Genomic DNA, 16,230 nt, shown 5'->3' with positions numbered 1-16,230 from the left:
CTTAAAAATCAAATAATCTCAAATCTATTTTCAATTGTGATATTCAGAGAGATTTAAAGGCAGCCTTAGTTTCACCTTATCCACGATTACATCAATCCAATGTCCCCCACTATTCTCTATACCGACTATTGGACTCAATCGACTCAACTATTCACGGATTTAAAAGTGACAATAATTAAACCAAAAATGTGACTTCAGTAATCAGATTTATAACATAACAGATTAGAGATTTCATTACCACAAGAATAGGAGGTATAGGTATATTTAATTGGTCACTTGCAATCTATCAGAGGAGCCAGTTCAATGAAAAGGAAATAAACACCGGTATAAATCCCTGTAAGATCACTTTTGTTACAGTTTGAAGAGTTTCGTGATTGCATGATTGCACTCCGAGAATGGCAAATTTACGGAAATTCATAGGTAATGAACATTGATTATATTTTTCTACCCTTATAGAGCACACGAAATTAAACGAGTTGATAGGTTAAGGGTTGTTCCGCTCCATTATAAGCTATATTTCGATTTTGGTAATGTCCTTCATAAAAATTGCTTATATTTATAGATATCGGAGCCAATTTGTTAGATCCCATGTACCAGGGGATTTACCATGGAGCTGAGAAGCATCGCCCCGACTTAGATATAGTCCTGGAGAGAAGCTGGAAAAATAATCTGTCAAAGATTATTATTACTTCGGGTAGCCTTGGGGAGAGCAAAAAGGCCCTTGAACTTGCTAAAACAGATCGTAAGTATAATACTTACAATTTTTCATGTTTTTCCCTAAATTTATCAATACTTATTTCATTACGAAGTGTTAAAATAAACAGTGCTACAACGTCTGTCGTTGTGCTGCTAGTTTAGGTCAATAAAGTTGGATAAGCTTTTCTGTAATTCTTCATCTCCATGCGCATACCTGAGTAAACGCAAAATTCAAGTTCCATTCATTGAGGGTATTACACTTTGTAATATATCTTCAAAACTGTTTGGGCCACTGCGGAGCTTTGAATTATGCATGATAATTTCAAGTTATTTTTTACGTTATTCCCGATTAAAATATAGTCAATATTCGTGGTTTTTGTTTCTTTTGTCGGTTGGTAATATATGTGAATATCGTTAAATAGTGAATTATTACGCTCATGATAATAAAACGAAGTGTTATTTTCCAATGTTTCTACAATTAAGAGCCATCTTTCTCATTATTTTTTTTATTTTTTTGTATTTTTATTTAAGGCCCGGGTGGACTAAGCTGCGTAAGCTGCGTAATTTTTATTATTTTTTTGTAAACTTAGTAGATCCCTTTTGAACAATATCGCTCTTTAGCGCCCTTAAATAATTTTTTCTTTTTTTTTCATTATTTTTTTATAACCATTCGAGTAGCTCCCTCAACACAAATTTGATCCCAAATTTTTATGTATTTTAGGCTAAAAGGATAAAATTTAAACAAAATATGACATTCAATAAATAGTCCACCCGGGCCTTAAGTTTTAATTTTCCGGTAGTAATGTAGCAAAAATTGATGAATTGAGCTCACTTTTATCTGGGCTGAAATACATAGACGATGAAATAGGACAAATCATTATATTTTATTAACACTGTTTCATCCCCAACAAATCTATTGTTTTTCATTGTTGAATTGTATTTGATTATAATTTATAGCTCTTAAGGAAAAGAAAATATTCGAAATTAACAAACATTTTGGAGAGCGAACGAAGAGGGAGGACGCGGATAACGGAGAAATTTCAAGCCTTTTTTTTTTCTTCATCCGCCTAATCCAGTAATCCCAATGAAAATCATGGACAAGTAGTTTGAACAAAGCTGCTGGTCATCTGGGAAAATTCTTGTTCCCCAAAACCCGTCAGCTCTTCAGCAATTCACTATTTTTTTGTCCACCCTCAAATCGCACGCGAGGAGCGAGAACCGCCGAACCCGTCATTTTATTATGGGCAACTCCCCAACTTTACTAGCTGTTTTCCAAGATAATCCGTTGCAAGCCGTCACACAAAAAAAAAGGGGTTCAACTTCGCGTAGACAGAATTTATGACTTCGGAAATGTCAAAATTCTAATTTTCCTTAAATCCCACCCTCTCTTCTCCCACCATCGATAAATCACACCAATGAGTTCGAAGGTTCTTAGCTCACCAATCAGAGAAACGACAATAATTATTGTTTAGCTAATTTCCTCCTCCTTTTTCCGACGCTCTCAAGAAAATAAAAGTGAAAAAGGTCAGTTAGTTTTTGGAAGTGAAGTGAAAAATAACAAATTTGTAATCTCTCTAGTGCGCAAAGACCGTATTGAATAAAGGATAACATTTTTTGAGTCTATGGAACCAAGGTGCAGTGTCAGTGTAATTTAATTATTTGTTATTCACCCCTATCAATTAACTTTCCTCCCAAGTAGTTTTGATAAAAAGAATATCAAGCAACACCCAGGGAAATTCAGTGAAGGAATCACATCTCGAGTGATATTAGTTTGGTAGCTCGAGGGTATCAACCCTGAGTTGATACAAACACTTTAATGAGACGTTAGTATAATGAAGAGAATTGAAATCCTCCATTTTATCCTTTTCTCGAAATTTATTTTTTTCTCAGTAAACATGAAATAATTGATAAAAAATGTTTTTCTACTTATATTTTAAAAGAATTGAAAATATGAATTTGTATTTTATTCAGCAAGATTATATACAACAATTGGCGTTCATCCTACTCGTTGTAATGAATATGAAGAGTTCGGTGACCCCGAGAAGTACCTCAAGTCTATGGCAACTTTAGCATCAAATAATCGCGATAAGATTGTTGCGATTGGAGAAATTGGTCTGGACTACGATCGTTTAAATTTTTGCACAAAGGACATACAGAAGAAGTATTTTGAAATGCAGCTGGGTTTGTGTGGGACTCTGAGACTACCGCTTTTTTTGCACTGCAGGAATGCTTCGCAGGATTTTCTCGATATTCTCAGGAAACATAAAAAAGAACTGACCGAGGGGGTAGTACACTCTTTTGATGGTACTCCAGAAGAAGCTAATAGTATTTTGCAATTGGGATTATATATCGGCATCAATGGATGGTTGGTGATTTTTAAAATACCTATACTTGAAAAAAGAAAAAAATCTTAGTTTGTACGTTTGCATGATTACGAAGAATTGTTTTTGGGGTCGTGAGAGGTTTATAGCGCGAGCCGAAGCCGACTACAAGTGTAAAAACACTTTAAAATGTCGCTTTACACATAGCGATGATGAGTTTTTTTTTATTGTTGTTAGTGAATCCTTCAGTCCTTTAGCTTGGACACCAATTTTACACGAGTAAAAAAACTTTATTGCAAAATTATTGCTCAATATTGCTCAATTTTCAAGTGACGAACAATGCAATTGAGACATCAATATTTGTTAAATTTTTCCAGCTCGCTGAAAACAGAAGATAGTTTATTCACAGTGAAGACAATCCCGTCAGAAAAATTAATGATCGAAACGGATTGTCCTTGGTGTGAAATCCGTCCTATGCATGCATCAGCCAAACATGTAATTACACAGTTTCCTTCAGTTAAAAAGGAAAAGTGGCAGGCGGATAAAATGGTTAAAGGAAGAAATGAGCCGTCCACTATAGTGTAAGTGAACTTTTCTTTTGAATTTTAAAATAAAATAATAATAATTCAAGTGAAATTCATTCTGCTTCTGCGTTATTCATCACTACGTTGTTTCAAGTAATGTAATTACTCGTTGTTTTTCTCCAGGCAAATACTTGAGGTGTTGACATCTCTAAAAGACGAAAAGGAAGAAAATCTCTGTAATCAACTTTATAAAAATTCCATGAAGATTTTCTTTCCGCATGAATTGTAATAATCCACTGCGGAAGTTCTCACTCTTACCTAATTACTTCTTTTGATCCATTTATTTCGTAAAACATGCGGATTTTGAATGTGAAAAATTCCTGATTGCTTCTCAGAAAATCAAGAATAGTTAACTTACTTATATTTTTTAATATCTCCTACGGAGAAACAACAGTTTTTATATTGATGGAAAAAAATTAGAATTTTTTTCCTTCGCAACTTAATGATAAGAAAATGAGATATTTTTGGTAACGATCGTGCTAGATGTGAAATGATAATCTGTATCCATACATTGAATTACATTCTAACTGATGATGAGTTTTCCACTGTTCGCCTCTGCTTCTCTCATATTTATACGGTTCATTATTTTTTTTAATAAGTCATATTTCGCTATTCTTCCCTTACAGATGGCAGTTTCCTTGGTTTTTATTTCAATTATCTCCAGTATTAAAATGGTAATTCCCGGTTGCTTTGTTCTGGATACTGCGACGTTGTGTACGTTATAAAGATTATGTAGATATATAATAAAGTATAACTAGATGTACTGAGAACTTGGTACTAAATATATCCCTGGAATAAAACCGAGAAATAACAATGAAACGAGCAAAGAATATAAATGAAATATAATGGATTTCAACAATTTATCTTTATCTTTTGCACTTTTCTAGGCCTCCGAAATATTAATGTAGAGGAAGGGGGGTAGTATGGTTAGGCTACTGTGAGCACAAAATTGGGATGATTTCAATGGTTTGAGTTATTGCTTATGTCGTCTCATTTCTCATGGTGTTTGTAAATTTCTGGAAGGACCTGGATCAGATTGACATGCAAAAATATATCGTTTTTCACGAATTTTCATAGTCGTGCGGCTATTTTTCTAAATGTTTGGAAAGTTTAATGAATTTTTACAAAAGTTTACTGGGAACGTAGGAAAAATTTTGCGCGGTAAAACTTCAAAACTGTATATTTTTTACGTTAATTTTATTACCTATTTCTCAGAAAGTTGGAAAAAAACATGAAAAATGAGACGATATCGGTAATAACTCCTTAAATAATGTACAAAATCGGTCCAAATCACTAGCAAATGGCGGCTAAATTTTACTTCATCACAGTACTCATACCGCAATCTATTATTTTTCAATTAATACCTTGCTTGAAGCTTTCGTAACTCTTAAAGTAGACTCTAAAAAATGTCATTTATTCAATTATTTTCACAGTTGAACAACATTGTTATGATTATCCCATTCTTATCTCTACACTAAAAAATTAAGATATATATGAATTTTTAATTATATAGACAACCATCAATTATTTTATCGCGTAAGGATCAGTCAAATGAAAGAAGTATTGAGGTTTAGAACTTGAAGCTCTTTAATATATGCAAAGCTTTGCTATGTAGAGCTAAAAATTGCAATTTTTTCATTTCTTAAGACTTTTATGATTGCCATGATTTCATCCAGCATAAATTGATTACCAACGAATGTCTCGATATAAATAATAAAAAACATGATGATGATAATAATAATAATAATAATAATAATAATAATAATAATAGTAATAATAATAATAATAATAATTCAATAATGTTTATTTCATTGTTTTTTTTTTGCCAGTAGTTTAATTCATAGGAAAAAAGGCAGACGGGCACCAATTGAAAAGTTCCAGATATTTCAGGAGAGATACGTTTTTCTTATAATTTTTGGGTTTTCCGGAATATCACAGGTAAAATGGCTGTCGCACTAATGCTAAAGGTATACATGTTCAAGGAACTGAACAATTGATCATATTTATATAAATATAAGTAAATGCAGAAATATAAAATGGTTTTTTCTATGGTTGTATGGTATTTTTTGTTTCGTAAAACCTTCATTGTTATGTTTACTCTTGATCGGTTTGTGCCTCCATCTGTGGCTTTTGTATAGTTGATTTTGTTATAACTCGTACTCCTTTGACGATTCACTGGATCTTTGACAGAGTTTGCACTTTCTCATATACCCAATCATAGATTTGAGTCGCATGTTCTTGAGTGAAATCAACCGCTTTCATCGCGTAGCTTCTTATATTTTCTGGACTCCACTTGCCCCTGTAAGAAATCATAATTGCAGTCGATCAATTTTCCCTCTTTTTAGAAGCAATTTAGGAGCAAACATGACTTCTTTTGGCATTAATTAAGCAAGTTTTGAATGAAATCTCTACCGTTAAATACCGTTTTATGCTAATGATAGTGTTCTTTCATTGAACTCCAGAAACAATTGTGTAAATGGCATCGACGTATTACAATACTATCTTCCAGGATTTATTCAATTAATTTTTCCTCAGCGAATTCACCGATTAGGGAATTATACTTACACAAAAACGCTAGACTGTAGCCATTGAATGAAAACATGTGATTTATCAATGATGTAATCAGCAGTTGAATTTGAGTATTGTTTAGTACATTCCAACACTTTTATTGCAATTGTCCGCAATGTGTGAAGCCAGCCGGGGAAGTATTCTTCAATCTAGAACAAATTAACACTTAATAAATGATACCCATTTCCATTTTTTTTACTTTTTATTGTTACTAAGGACATTAATAATAAGCTTCCGAGTGCTACAGGAAGTAGGATGAACGTATACCCAAATTATTTTTTCCGAAATATCAGAACATCAAAATTAAACTCTGCAATGTTCATCTTATTTATCTCATAGGTGCCCGTAATCATGCAATTCTAACCTCACTTCGTGCGTTAGGTATTTTTTGGCTCGTGGGAGGATTATAGAACGAGCCAAAGATGAGTTTTACAATCTCACGAGTCAAAAAACTCATCATGTACGTTGCATAATAGACTATTCCCGCACATTTCGAAAAAAAATATTATTCAAAATGTGCAGGAAATTGCTCCTGTTATAAACCTCCCACGCGCCTAAAATCTCATTTTTCCGCACTCGTTGCGAACTATACTATTCTTTAATGGGCCTCCGCTTTCCTCTCTGCTATATCAAGCAGATATTTCCGACTTGTGCGTTTCTCTAAATACCTTTCAATATCAATTAAAAAAGTACGGGCTTCTATTTTTGATTTTTTTTAACTTTTTCTTCAGCATACAGGGATTTATATGGTGTAGCTATGCTTGATGTAGCAATGCACCAAGGTTTCTGCAAAAAAAATCGATCTAAATGAGTTAACCAGATAATATAATCCTCAAGTTAAGTGTAGCTGAGTGAATTTCTTCAGAAGTCTCATTTTTCATTACTTGATTTGGTTCATCAGGTCGCCTGTTTTTTTGTCGATTCATCATTGCCTATCCTGTTTCGGAAACGTACAAGATTTCTTGACTAAAGTTTTGTTTGTTAGTGCAAGATATCGTTTTCGTGGAAATTTACGAGTATGAGTTTCTTCATTCAAATAAAAATGCACTTCTCTAAGAACTTTGTTTTCCCCAGTGTAGGTTTCCGGATGTTCCGAGTCATGTGCAATATAGGAAGTAAAATCCTCTCCGATTGTCTTGGGAATTCGCGAAAAGCGTCGCAATTCTAGAGGTGGTTATTCCAGTTTTTTGTACACGTAGTTGGCCAGTTGAAGACTCGTCCGAATTTGAAGAACCGTTCTTTAAAATTAATAACTTTGGATCATGCAATCTCGTAAACAGTAATATCGCGTGGTCGTCATTTTCTTCGAGACTTCCAGTTCCCGTACTTGTTCCTCAGAGAGATCCTCTTAATAAATTGGCGCGAAGAATTTCGCAGTATCTTTGCCTGCTGTCTCCCTGACTGTTTTTCTAACTTACAAAAAAAAACCATCTCGAGAGTTGATAGTTTTTTGCTTGCGTTTATGCTTCAGATTCCATTCATTTCTCTCCTGTTTGAGAATTTCCCATTGCCTTTAAGCCGAAAACATGTAAATGGCTATGGGATCGGGAGTTTAACCAGTCAGAACCTCCTCGTGAAACTGGAAAATTTGCGATCAGCTTCTAATCTTTTAGAAGATGATGCATATTTTTTTTTTCCAATCCACGAAAAAAGTAGAGAATACGTTAGCTTCTGGTTTAACAATTACGGCCAACGTCTCCACGGAGTTTATAAAACTCTTGGAATCGATGGTAAATTGACTCCGTCAACGTGAACTCCCCTCTCTCATTCATCTAGATAAATTTCTCTTCCTAAACCCTAAAACCCTAAATTTTGAACTTTTCAAATGATGATTTCAGATAAACTTTTCTTCTGGAAAGTTACAGATCATCTTTTTCTCGTCTATTTATTCTCGTTTGTATACGGCTCATAACTTTCCCACAATTACCACTATCACTATATCTTTATAATTCTTCATTAAAGAAACCATTATGAAAAATTGAAAACCATCCTTGGATTCTTAATAATTCCAATTGTATGCTCTCTACTTTCATTATCTAGACTAGACCCAATTTGTGAGTCTCTGGTTTTTACGAGTTGGCAATCGCCACTCAATTACACTTCTATATTTATTTCTGCTGAGCAAGTGAGTATCTTTAATATGTTGGTAACCGCCAAAAATTTAAAAAATTAATGAAATCTACTTAAATATGGAAAAACTTGAGTATTTGAATGTCTCATCCAATTATTATACTCACATTAGCCAGAACAATTGGCCACTTCTCGTCGGCATAGTTAGCTGTATTATTGTAGATTCTCATGATTAGGTTTCTTCCGACAAGGTAAAAGTCACCAGCCAATTTACTGTAGTGGATTGTTGAATCAGCAATAGTTTCGTAATACTCAGGCGATATTGCTTTCAAGTAGTCTAATCCGTTGTCTGAGTAAAACTTGGTCACCGTAAGAATCTTTTGTGCGTATCCCATTACGCCGCTTATTTTCACGAAATGTCCAGTGGTAGAGGCTAAAAAGAAAAACGAGTGTATACAGAAAAGTGGAGAGGAGAATTTCAAAAAATGCTTCAAATACAATTAAGGAAAATTTATTCCTTTTTAAGGCCCACATTGACTATCTATAGAATATAATCTATTGTTTCAACTCTGATTAGCCAAAAATATATTAAAATTGAGGATCAAATCTTTGTTGCAAGGATGCAAAGCTATTGAAAAGCTATGCAAAAGCTATGGAAAACTATGCAAAAGCTATGCAAAAGATAATGAAAAAAAAACGGAAAAATTATTGAAGGGCGCTAAATTGCCATATTAATTAAAAGGGATCTTCCAAGTTTACAAAAGAATAATACAAAATATGCAGCTTACCATTGCATTTAGCTGTCACTCAACCCAGCTACCTACTTTTCATTATATTTTTTTAAGTTTGGTAAATTCCTTTCAATCAATATCGTTATTTAACGCCCTTTAATAATTTATCCTTTTTTCTTTTTATTATCACTTGATAACCATCCGAATGGTTCCCGCAACACAAATTTCATGCCGAATTCCAATATATTTTAGACTACCTAGTATGAATTCAAACAAAATATCACGCTCGATAAATAGTCCATGCAGACCTTAAGGATGCTCCACACTGATATAATACCCATGTATAATTCTCGTTTTTTCAATTTTTTAATAAATTATCGATGAGATTGATGTGAAATAATATAACGTTTTTGCGTTTTGCAATTATTTAATGGTTCACGACGTTTTGTGGTGGGATGATCATTTCCATGCACTTTCTCCACAGCTTTGTGATTCTTTTCAAAAGTTTAGAGAAAACGGAGAAAAAACATAAGTGATTCAATAATGGCAGAACGCAAAAACGTTATATTTTTTCCCGTCAATGCCATAGCAAATTTGCTAGAAAAATTAAAAAATCGGAATTTGAAATAGAAATTTGAAGAAATATTTACGTATTTGGACTAGACTATTTTTATAATACATTAACACAGCGTAGCAAGATCCTAGCAATTTTGCTTGTTTTCTTAAATAGTGGGATGTTCCTTTAAAATTTTTAACCATCATTCATGATGTTTTATTAATTCATTATTAATATAAGCTGGGTGAATTTTACCTTCGAAACAGCCATGGTTTCTGTAGTCATAAGCAACAACAGCACTAATGAGAAGGAAAAGCAACAAGGAACCTCTTTTCCATGGGAATGGTCGTTGCTTTTTCGGTGACGCTGTCATTTTCCGTGATAAACTCTTGAATTCAACAGAAAATCAAGTAATGCATTATTCTGATTTTCAATAATTATTAAATCGAAAAAATTAGGATGAATTGGTAATTTATGAAACTGGCACAAACTACAAAGAGAGAGCACTTTCAGAAAGATAGGAATAAATTCGAGATGATTAGGCCGAAACTGCATACATTCAATCTTCTGCCAACGTACCTTTGATAGGTTGTTTATGTTTAATAAATTATCTCCTCTAGGATAATAAATAATAGTGTTACTACAATTTATTAATGTTAAATTATAATAAAAGGAAAAAAGAGAAAGCAAAAGGTGATTGGGTGCCGTTTCGTCACTAGCACGACAAGACTATCCTTCAATATATATACGCGATGGCACCGTACAGATCGATATTATGTCCCCTTCCTGTTTCCACGTTTTTACCAATGTTCTAAGCTATGCTGCAATGAAATGTCAATTGTAAGATTCTCAGTGAACCGAGTGAGTTAGAGGTATGTACATCAGCAAGGTTGCGTATAAGGTACCTTAAACTTCTTTTTTTTTTTCTCCGCAAGATGGAGTAATGCGTTCATTCCGCCGATTCTTCATTGGAAAATAAATTTTTTCAAGACTTTATCAAAGGAATATGGTTATCGATAATTCGTTTAAATTTGCACTTGACTCTTGCTGGTCTAAAATATAATAATTGTAAAGCAACATTGTACATGTGTTCAATATATAACCCAATGGATTTAAATGTACGCTCGTACGTCTTGGGTGGAGCTGCGTGTGCAAAAAAGGAGCGGATCGTAAGATCTCAACTTCACTATTTTTTTTTTTTTCGAAATAATAATTATATTACGAGAAAAAAAGTCAAAAACACATTTTTGGAGTAGTTGTGTCGTGTATATTATACCCGACAGCTTCGGCATGTGACGTTACACCGATAAAACCCCCACTTGGCCGATACGCAGTCGCGTATCTTGATTTACATTAGAGTATTGTTTTTTGGCAGAAACTGAGAAATTGATGCAGTTCATTTTCTTGGCGTTCAGCGCATAAAAAAGGCAATGGTTTTTAATTCATTTAAGTGTTTGCCAGTTGGAATCCAGAGGATACATCTTCATATATTTTTCAGGGCATCTTGTAAAATTAAATTGTGGAATTTGAGTTTTGAAATGCGACGATCCTAAGGCCATGAACAATCAGAATTATATGAGTCCAGGTGTCATTTTGAAGCTCATTTAAAAATTTTTCAGATGAATATAGCTTATAACACTAAAAACGGAAAGAAAATCTGCTATAACTTGATGAGTAGGTCATTACATGGATGTATTGCCTGGATAGTTTCACTCTCTTGACCGACACGTATGGAAAAATCCACTTTAATTCTTTAATACGAACTCCTATAAGGTGATGAGTATTAGACGTAATTAGATAACTTAGGGGTCAATTGGAAAATCATTTGATGTTTTTCATTGAAGTATTAATTTGAAAATCGCGATGAGATCCACAAATTGACTTGCGATCTATTACCACTGGTGCAGTGTAAAGTCTCGATAAATGGCAGAAAGTGCCATTTTTGGGGTGTGATATTATGCAGAAACCGGAGGCAATCTACTCTAAATAGCTGAAAATTCAGTCAAGGTCCGGATTGACTAAAATATATTAAAATTTGGGAACAAATTTGTGTTGCGGCAGCCATTCGGATGGCTAGAAGAAGATAATGGAAAAAAGAGGAAGGATTGTGGAAGGTCGCTGAATGGCGATATTGATTGAAAAAGATTTATCAAGTTTACAAAAATATAATGAAAAATACGCAGCCTGCCATTGTGTCTAGCTGTCACTCAATCCAGTAGAGAGCAATGGTAAGCTATTTTTTATTATTGTTTTGTAAATTCGGTAAATCCCTTTCAATCATTATCGCAATTCAGCGCCCTTCAATAGTGTTTCCGCTTTTTTTCATCATCTCTTTATAACCATTGGAGTGGCTGTCGCAGCACAAATTTGATCACAAATTTGAATATATTTTTGATTAACCAGATAAAATTAAAACAAAAGATGACGTTTTGAGAGGTAGTCAGAGCTATGCGGCTCTGGAATCACATTTTTCATACACCATATTGAAGAAAAGTACATGTTCTTCAAAATGATTGATGATAAATTGTTGTCTGATTTATTGGGAAATACGGAAAAATTCAGCCAAAGTTATTTGTTTGAATGAAATACGAAGATTGAATTTTCGCCTGAAACTATCATAAGGTAATGAAAAATCGTCATAAATTGACAAGTCATGTGTCATTTTGAAGTTTCCTTATTGAGCTTTCTAATGAGTATGCACTAGATATGCTTCATAGCATAGGCAGAAGGACTTGAGCCTATAGGAACTAAGGAAAGAAGCCTGGTCACACTCACGAATCTCGTACTTAATGCATGGATGGAAACGTACGTTTTTTGTCAGTATCAGCATTGAAAATTATTGATTGATTGTTTTTCTTACCTCTGCACGTTTTCGACAGGCGGCTACACAGGCTTCTTCCTTTCCTTTTTTCGTTTTGATGTCCATTGAGATAATTGTTTCCAGGCAAAACTTTAAAGCACTGCAATTTAGTTGAGTGTCAATATCATGCCAATTGTCACCTGGAATTGGTAGTATTTGTAGAAAGTAATATTTAATTCTATGCCTTTTTAAAATAAAAATTAAGGAATGTAATTCAACAGTAAAACTTGGATAAGGAATTCCGGTTTGTTCATAAGTAACACTATACTTATTTAAAAAATCGTTGTCACTCTGAGTTACTTGACTTGAAAGTCAGTTCTCCAAGGTTTCCGTATTTTCGGTCAATACATAAGCTATACTGTTTTTGTTTCATCCCTGTATTTTCCTCCGCACGAAAGTTATAAATTTCTAAATAACATTTTCTGCCGGCACCCTACACTCCCAGATTTAATTCGATTTTTTTTTCACAGATTTTTAATTCGTGGAGGTTTTCCATCTGAACTAATGATAGGGAATGGGTGTGCAAAATCATTCGAAAGCTAAGAACATTAACTTTCATATGAGAGTACATTCATGGCACTATTTTTACTGTTCTCATTCCTGAATATTTTAACATTAAAATGAAATGCTCTCATCGAATAATTCATTATGCATATGTAATATCATGTGAAAAACTATTTTGTCAGATTTAGAATTCTACTACTTTCGTTGACATACTAAAAAACGGTTTCATTTTCAGACACTTGACACTTTCAAATCTTAAGACTCCCCATTTCGTAAGTTCATCTGTATCTTCATCGCCACTGAATTGATGACATTGTAGATATTTGTTTGCCTGTAAAATACTATATTCTATTTGCATTTCTTGTTTAGCTATTGTCATCATTTTGTGATCTTTCACAATTGCCACTTGGACAATTGATATGAGCAAATTTTACAAAATCGTTCGTAACAACGTACACTTTGTTATCGTCCTAGTCGATTAATAGAAAATGCTAAGCGCTGTATTTCAACAATATTATTGTTTGACAATTTCGTACATAACTAAGGAATCACTGAGGACATTATCAAATTTCTAAATAATCAATGTTGAGTTAGATTAACGCGGATCGATGGATGCCGAAATTAATCATTGCATTACCTAATTGTTTGAGGAGCAATTCCGATGTGTAAAGATGCCTCACATGTAGACTTATCCAGGAATCTAAACACTTGGATTCAACAGCAATGCAAGCTGTTAGTATTGTCAATAATTGATCTCTGAGAGTTGGAGTAATCTTTAATGTAATTCTGCCAAATAAATTTTCAAATAGCAACAGATGATCAATTTGATTACTTTCCATAGCTGCCACCTACGAAATAAATGAAAATAATGAATGGCAATACACAGGAAACTTTTAAAGGATGAATTTTGATTAAAGGCAATAAATCACGTGGTAGCGAACACCACAATTCAGTAATTCAATCATCTCGACAAATTATATGAACAAAGAAGTCCTTGAATATTGAAAAATGTAAAAGTAAGGCAAAAATAATAATGAAATGGAAAAAGAGTCAACATGTGTAACAATTGGATACTGAAATAATTACTGCAAGTAGAAGCGTACCTTCAATAGTTCTCCGCATTCTTCAATCTCCTTTTCAACAGCATTTGAAATATTGATCTTCCCAGAATATAAATCCTCAATAATTTCCAACAACATCTGTTGCGTCAGATTATTCGGATTCTTACAATTCGCGAGAATTTTTCTTAATATTTTTAGAACATAACTAGCATAAATTCGGGATTCTAACATGGGAGCCATAACTTCATGCCACAGTGCTAGGCCTACCCCTGGATTTTTTTTCCCCCCCTGAGAAAGAGCCCAAAGCAATGCAAAACCGATTGATTTTTTATTTTGATAAGAATTTCTGAGACTAATATGTTTCTCGATATTTAATGCTGTGATCTCTGGATATATTTGCGCCAACAATTGCAGAAATATCTTGCTCCCCATATCTGGACTCTCGTTGGACATGTTCTTCACCATTAAAAGGAGAGTTCCCTCATAAAATAATTGAACATTTTGAGCCCCTGCACCTTTGATAACTCTCTCGAAGATTGTACGAATGGATTTTGGAATTAAACTCAGCGGATAAGTATCTGAAGTAGATTGGAAAATAAAGTCTGGATTATCCTGCGTAATTGTCCTGTTAACATATGCGACCAGGTCCTTGAGCCAAATGAGTGGAGCTTCTGGAAATCGCATCCTATTTGTTTCTAGGAGTTCGTTAATTTTTTCTACAGTCATAGCATTTCTATCTGTGATTTTACTCAATTTTTCTTTAAATTTTCCTTTGATCGGCTGTTTTCTGTCATTTTGCTGACATTTCTGTTGGTGCTGCTTTTTCTTTTCCTCATTCTCTTTAGTTTTATATCCTTTATTTTTTGGTTGATTATTTTCCTTATCGCCTTCTAAGTTGTCGTAGAGTGTTTTCACTTGATCAAGAGGAACTGCCAAAATGAAATAAATTTTATACTTTATTTTATGGATTTGACAAACCACATTGAGCACAATCGCTAACTTACGGAAATCCTCAACTTTTGGTGCATTCTCAATGAATTTCTTTTTCTCAGCCTTTGACAATTTTGAAAGTTTTCCGGCCAATTTGGCCTTCTTATTCTTACCAACTACTTCCCAACCAGTTGACCACATATTTTTATAAGAGTAAATAAAGTGATCGACAAAATTTACCAATGAATAGAATCAGAGGCCAATATGGTGTTTTAATACGAAACTGAGACTACGGACACATGGGTTAGGCACTTGTGACTTTAGTATACTATTATGTATCGGTATAGCATTCTGATGGCTACGTGCTATCCAACTTCCAAATCATGCATTAGCATTAACGAGAGTGCGCATGCGTCGAATCAAGAGTGCCACGCAAAGAGGATTGACTAAAGTAGAGGCTCAGTTCCGGGGGTTTGAGTATTTGAGTAGTACACACAATGCTGTCCCGCTGTCAGAGGGACCAGTCGACGGTGCGAATGCTTTTTTTTGCGTTACGAAATTGGTTTTTGTTTTTTATTATAACACAGAAAATGACATTCACCCCGTCGACTAGTCAAAATTTTTTTGAAAATTTTTTTTGAAAATTGTTTTTGAACATTGGTTTTGGGGGAGGCGAATGCATTATTTTCGCGCTACGACGCATAGCTAATGATAGATAATCGCAACTGTTTTAAGGATTCAGAAAATTGCAATTATACTGAAGTCAGCATAAGTTTTAACATTGATTTTAGGAGTGGGGGACATGGTTACAAGTGGTAACTACGTAGAGTGGGGGCACCCAGAGAAGTAAAAACTTATGGTGACTTTAGTATATCTCGTTTCCTATCCATCTCAGCGCGAAAACGCGCAGACACCACCCGAGCATTGCGTGTGGCGCCCTCTCTCTCTCTGGGATAAGATACTACGATGCCGGTGGGGTCACTCAAACCCCCAGAACTGAGCCTCTACTTTAGTCAATCCTCTTCGGTGCCACGTACAGAGATTATAGGGGAGATTGCTAACGCCAATGGCGAAGCTTCAACCGCGAAATTTCCTAGCGGAACTGGCGGGACTAATTTTGCGGGTGTACCTGTGAATCAAACAGGTCGCGAGGGCAAGAGTGTCGGTAATTTTCGGAGGGCGTGGGTATAGATAAAGCAGAGCGCGAGCCCGAGCGTGTCGATAATTCGGAAAGACCAGCAAACGCGCGAGTGTCATATAGAGCGGAGTGGGGGTATGATGGAGAAACAATCGATGGACGGAATGAGAAAAATGAATTCACTTCTGTAAATTCGAAAAATTGTTCAACA

At 34.4% G+C, this 16,230-nt stretch overlaps 3 protein-coding genes across 8 annotated transcripts in view; 2 read left to right on the top strand and 1 right to left on the bottom strand.

Moving 5' to 3' along the window:
• Positions 1-7: 7 nt before the first annotated feature.
• Positions 8-5,650, top strand: LOC105271015 (putative deoxyribonuclease TATDN1). 6 transcript variants are annotated; one of them, XM_011312308.1, is made up of 6 exons: positions 8-252; positions 358-420; positions 563-742; positions 2,668-3,061; positions 3,395-3,598; positions 3,725-5,650. In XM_011312308.1, the coding sequence occupies exons 2-6, from the start codon at positions 396-398 to the stop codon at positions 3,828-3,830; spliced, it is 909 nt and encodes a 302-aa protein (XP_011310610.1). In that variant the 5' UTR covers positions 8-252; positions 358-395; the 3' UTR covers positions 3,831-5,650. The 6 variants fall into 6 exon arrangements, with proteins under 6 accessions (XP_011310610.1, XP_011310612.1, XP_011310609.1 ...); XM_011312310.1 differs by having other exon boundaries at positions 342-420; XM_011312307.1 differs by having other exon boundaries at positions 8-258.
• Positions 5,388-15,245, bottom strand: Tmem214 (Transmembrane protein 214). Its single transcript, XM_011312312.1, has 8 exons — positions 14,956-15,245; positions 13,994-14,880; positions 13,528-13,738; positions 12,387-12,526; positions 9,782-9,914; positions 8,407-8,672; positions 6,167-6,318; positions 5,388-5,900 (listed from the first exon to the last, which is right to left on the bottom strand). Exons 1-8 carry the CDS (start codon positions 15,080-15,082, stop codon positions 5,774-5,776), a joined length of 2,043 nt encoding a protein of 680 aa, XP_011310614.1. The 5' UTR covers positions 15,083-15,245; the 3' UTR covers positions 5,388-5,773.
• LOC105271019 (uncharacterized) overlaps positions 10,291-16,230 on the top strand; it is a 45,188-nt gene continuing 39,248 nt past the window's right edge. The window contains exon 1 of the mRNA XM_011312316.1: positions 10,291-10,695. Within this exon, the coding sequence (XP_011310618.1) occupies positions 10,612-10,695 (84 nt within the window). The 5' untranslated portion in view covers positions 10,291-10,611. The remainder of the gene's footprint in view (positions 10,696-16,230) is intronic.

This window comes from Fopius arisanus, unplaced genomic scaffold, assembly GCF_000806365.1.
Source record: "Fopius arisanus strain USDA-PBARC FA_bdor unplaced genomic scaffold, ASM80636v1 scaffold00099, whole genome shotgun sequence".
NCBI classification, from domain to species: Eukaryota; Metazoa; Arthropoda; class Insecta; order Hymenoptera; family Braconidae; genus Fopius; species Fopius arisanus.
The sequence above is the reverse complement of the archived record's forward strand: the minus strand, read 5'-3'. Positions and strand labels throughout refer to the sequence as shown.

Bases quoted from the DNA above. Each gene is read 5' to 3' on its own strand.
- LOC105271015 (XM_011312308.1), top strand. From the start codon at position 396: ATGGCAAATTTACGGAAATTCATAG. The intron at 743-2,667 runs GTAAGTATAATA...TATTTTATTCAG, and splicing joins TGAACTTGCTAAAACAGATC to CAAGATTATATACAACAATT. The intron at 3,599-3,724 runs GTAAGTGAACTT...GTTTTTCTCCAG, and splicing joins AATGAGCCGTCCACTATAGT to GCAAATACTTGAGGTGTTGA.
- Tmem214 (XM_011312312.1), bottom strand. From the start codon at position 15,082: ATGTGGTCAACTGGTTGGGAAGTAGTTGGTAAGAATAAGAAGGCCAAA. The intron at 13,739-13,993 runs GTACGCTTCTAC...TTTATTTCGTAG, and splicing joins AATGCGGAGAACTATTGAAG to GTGGCAGCTATGGAAAGTAA. The intron at 6,319-8,406 runs GTGAGTATAATA...AATTTGTTCTAG, and splicing joins GGCCAATTGTTCTGGCTAAT to ATTGAAGAATACTTCCCCGG.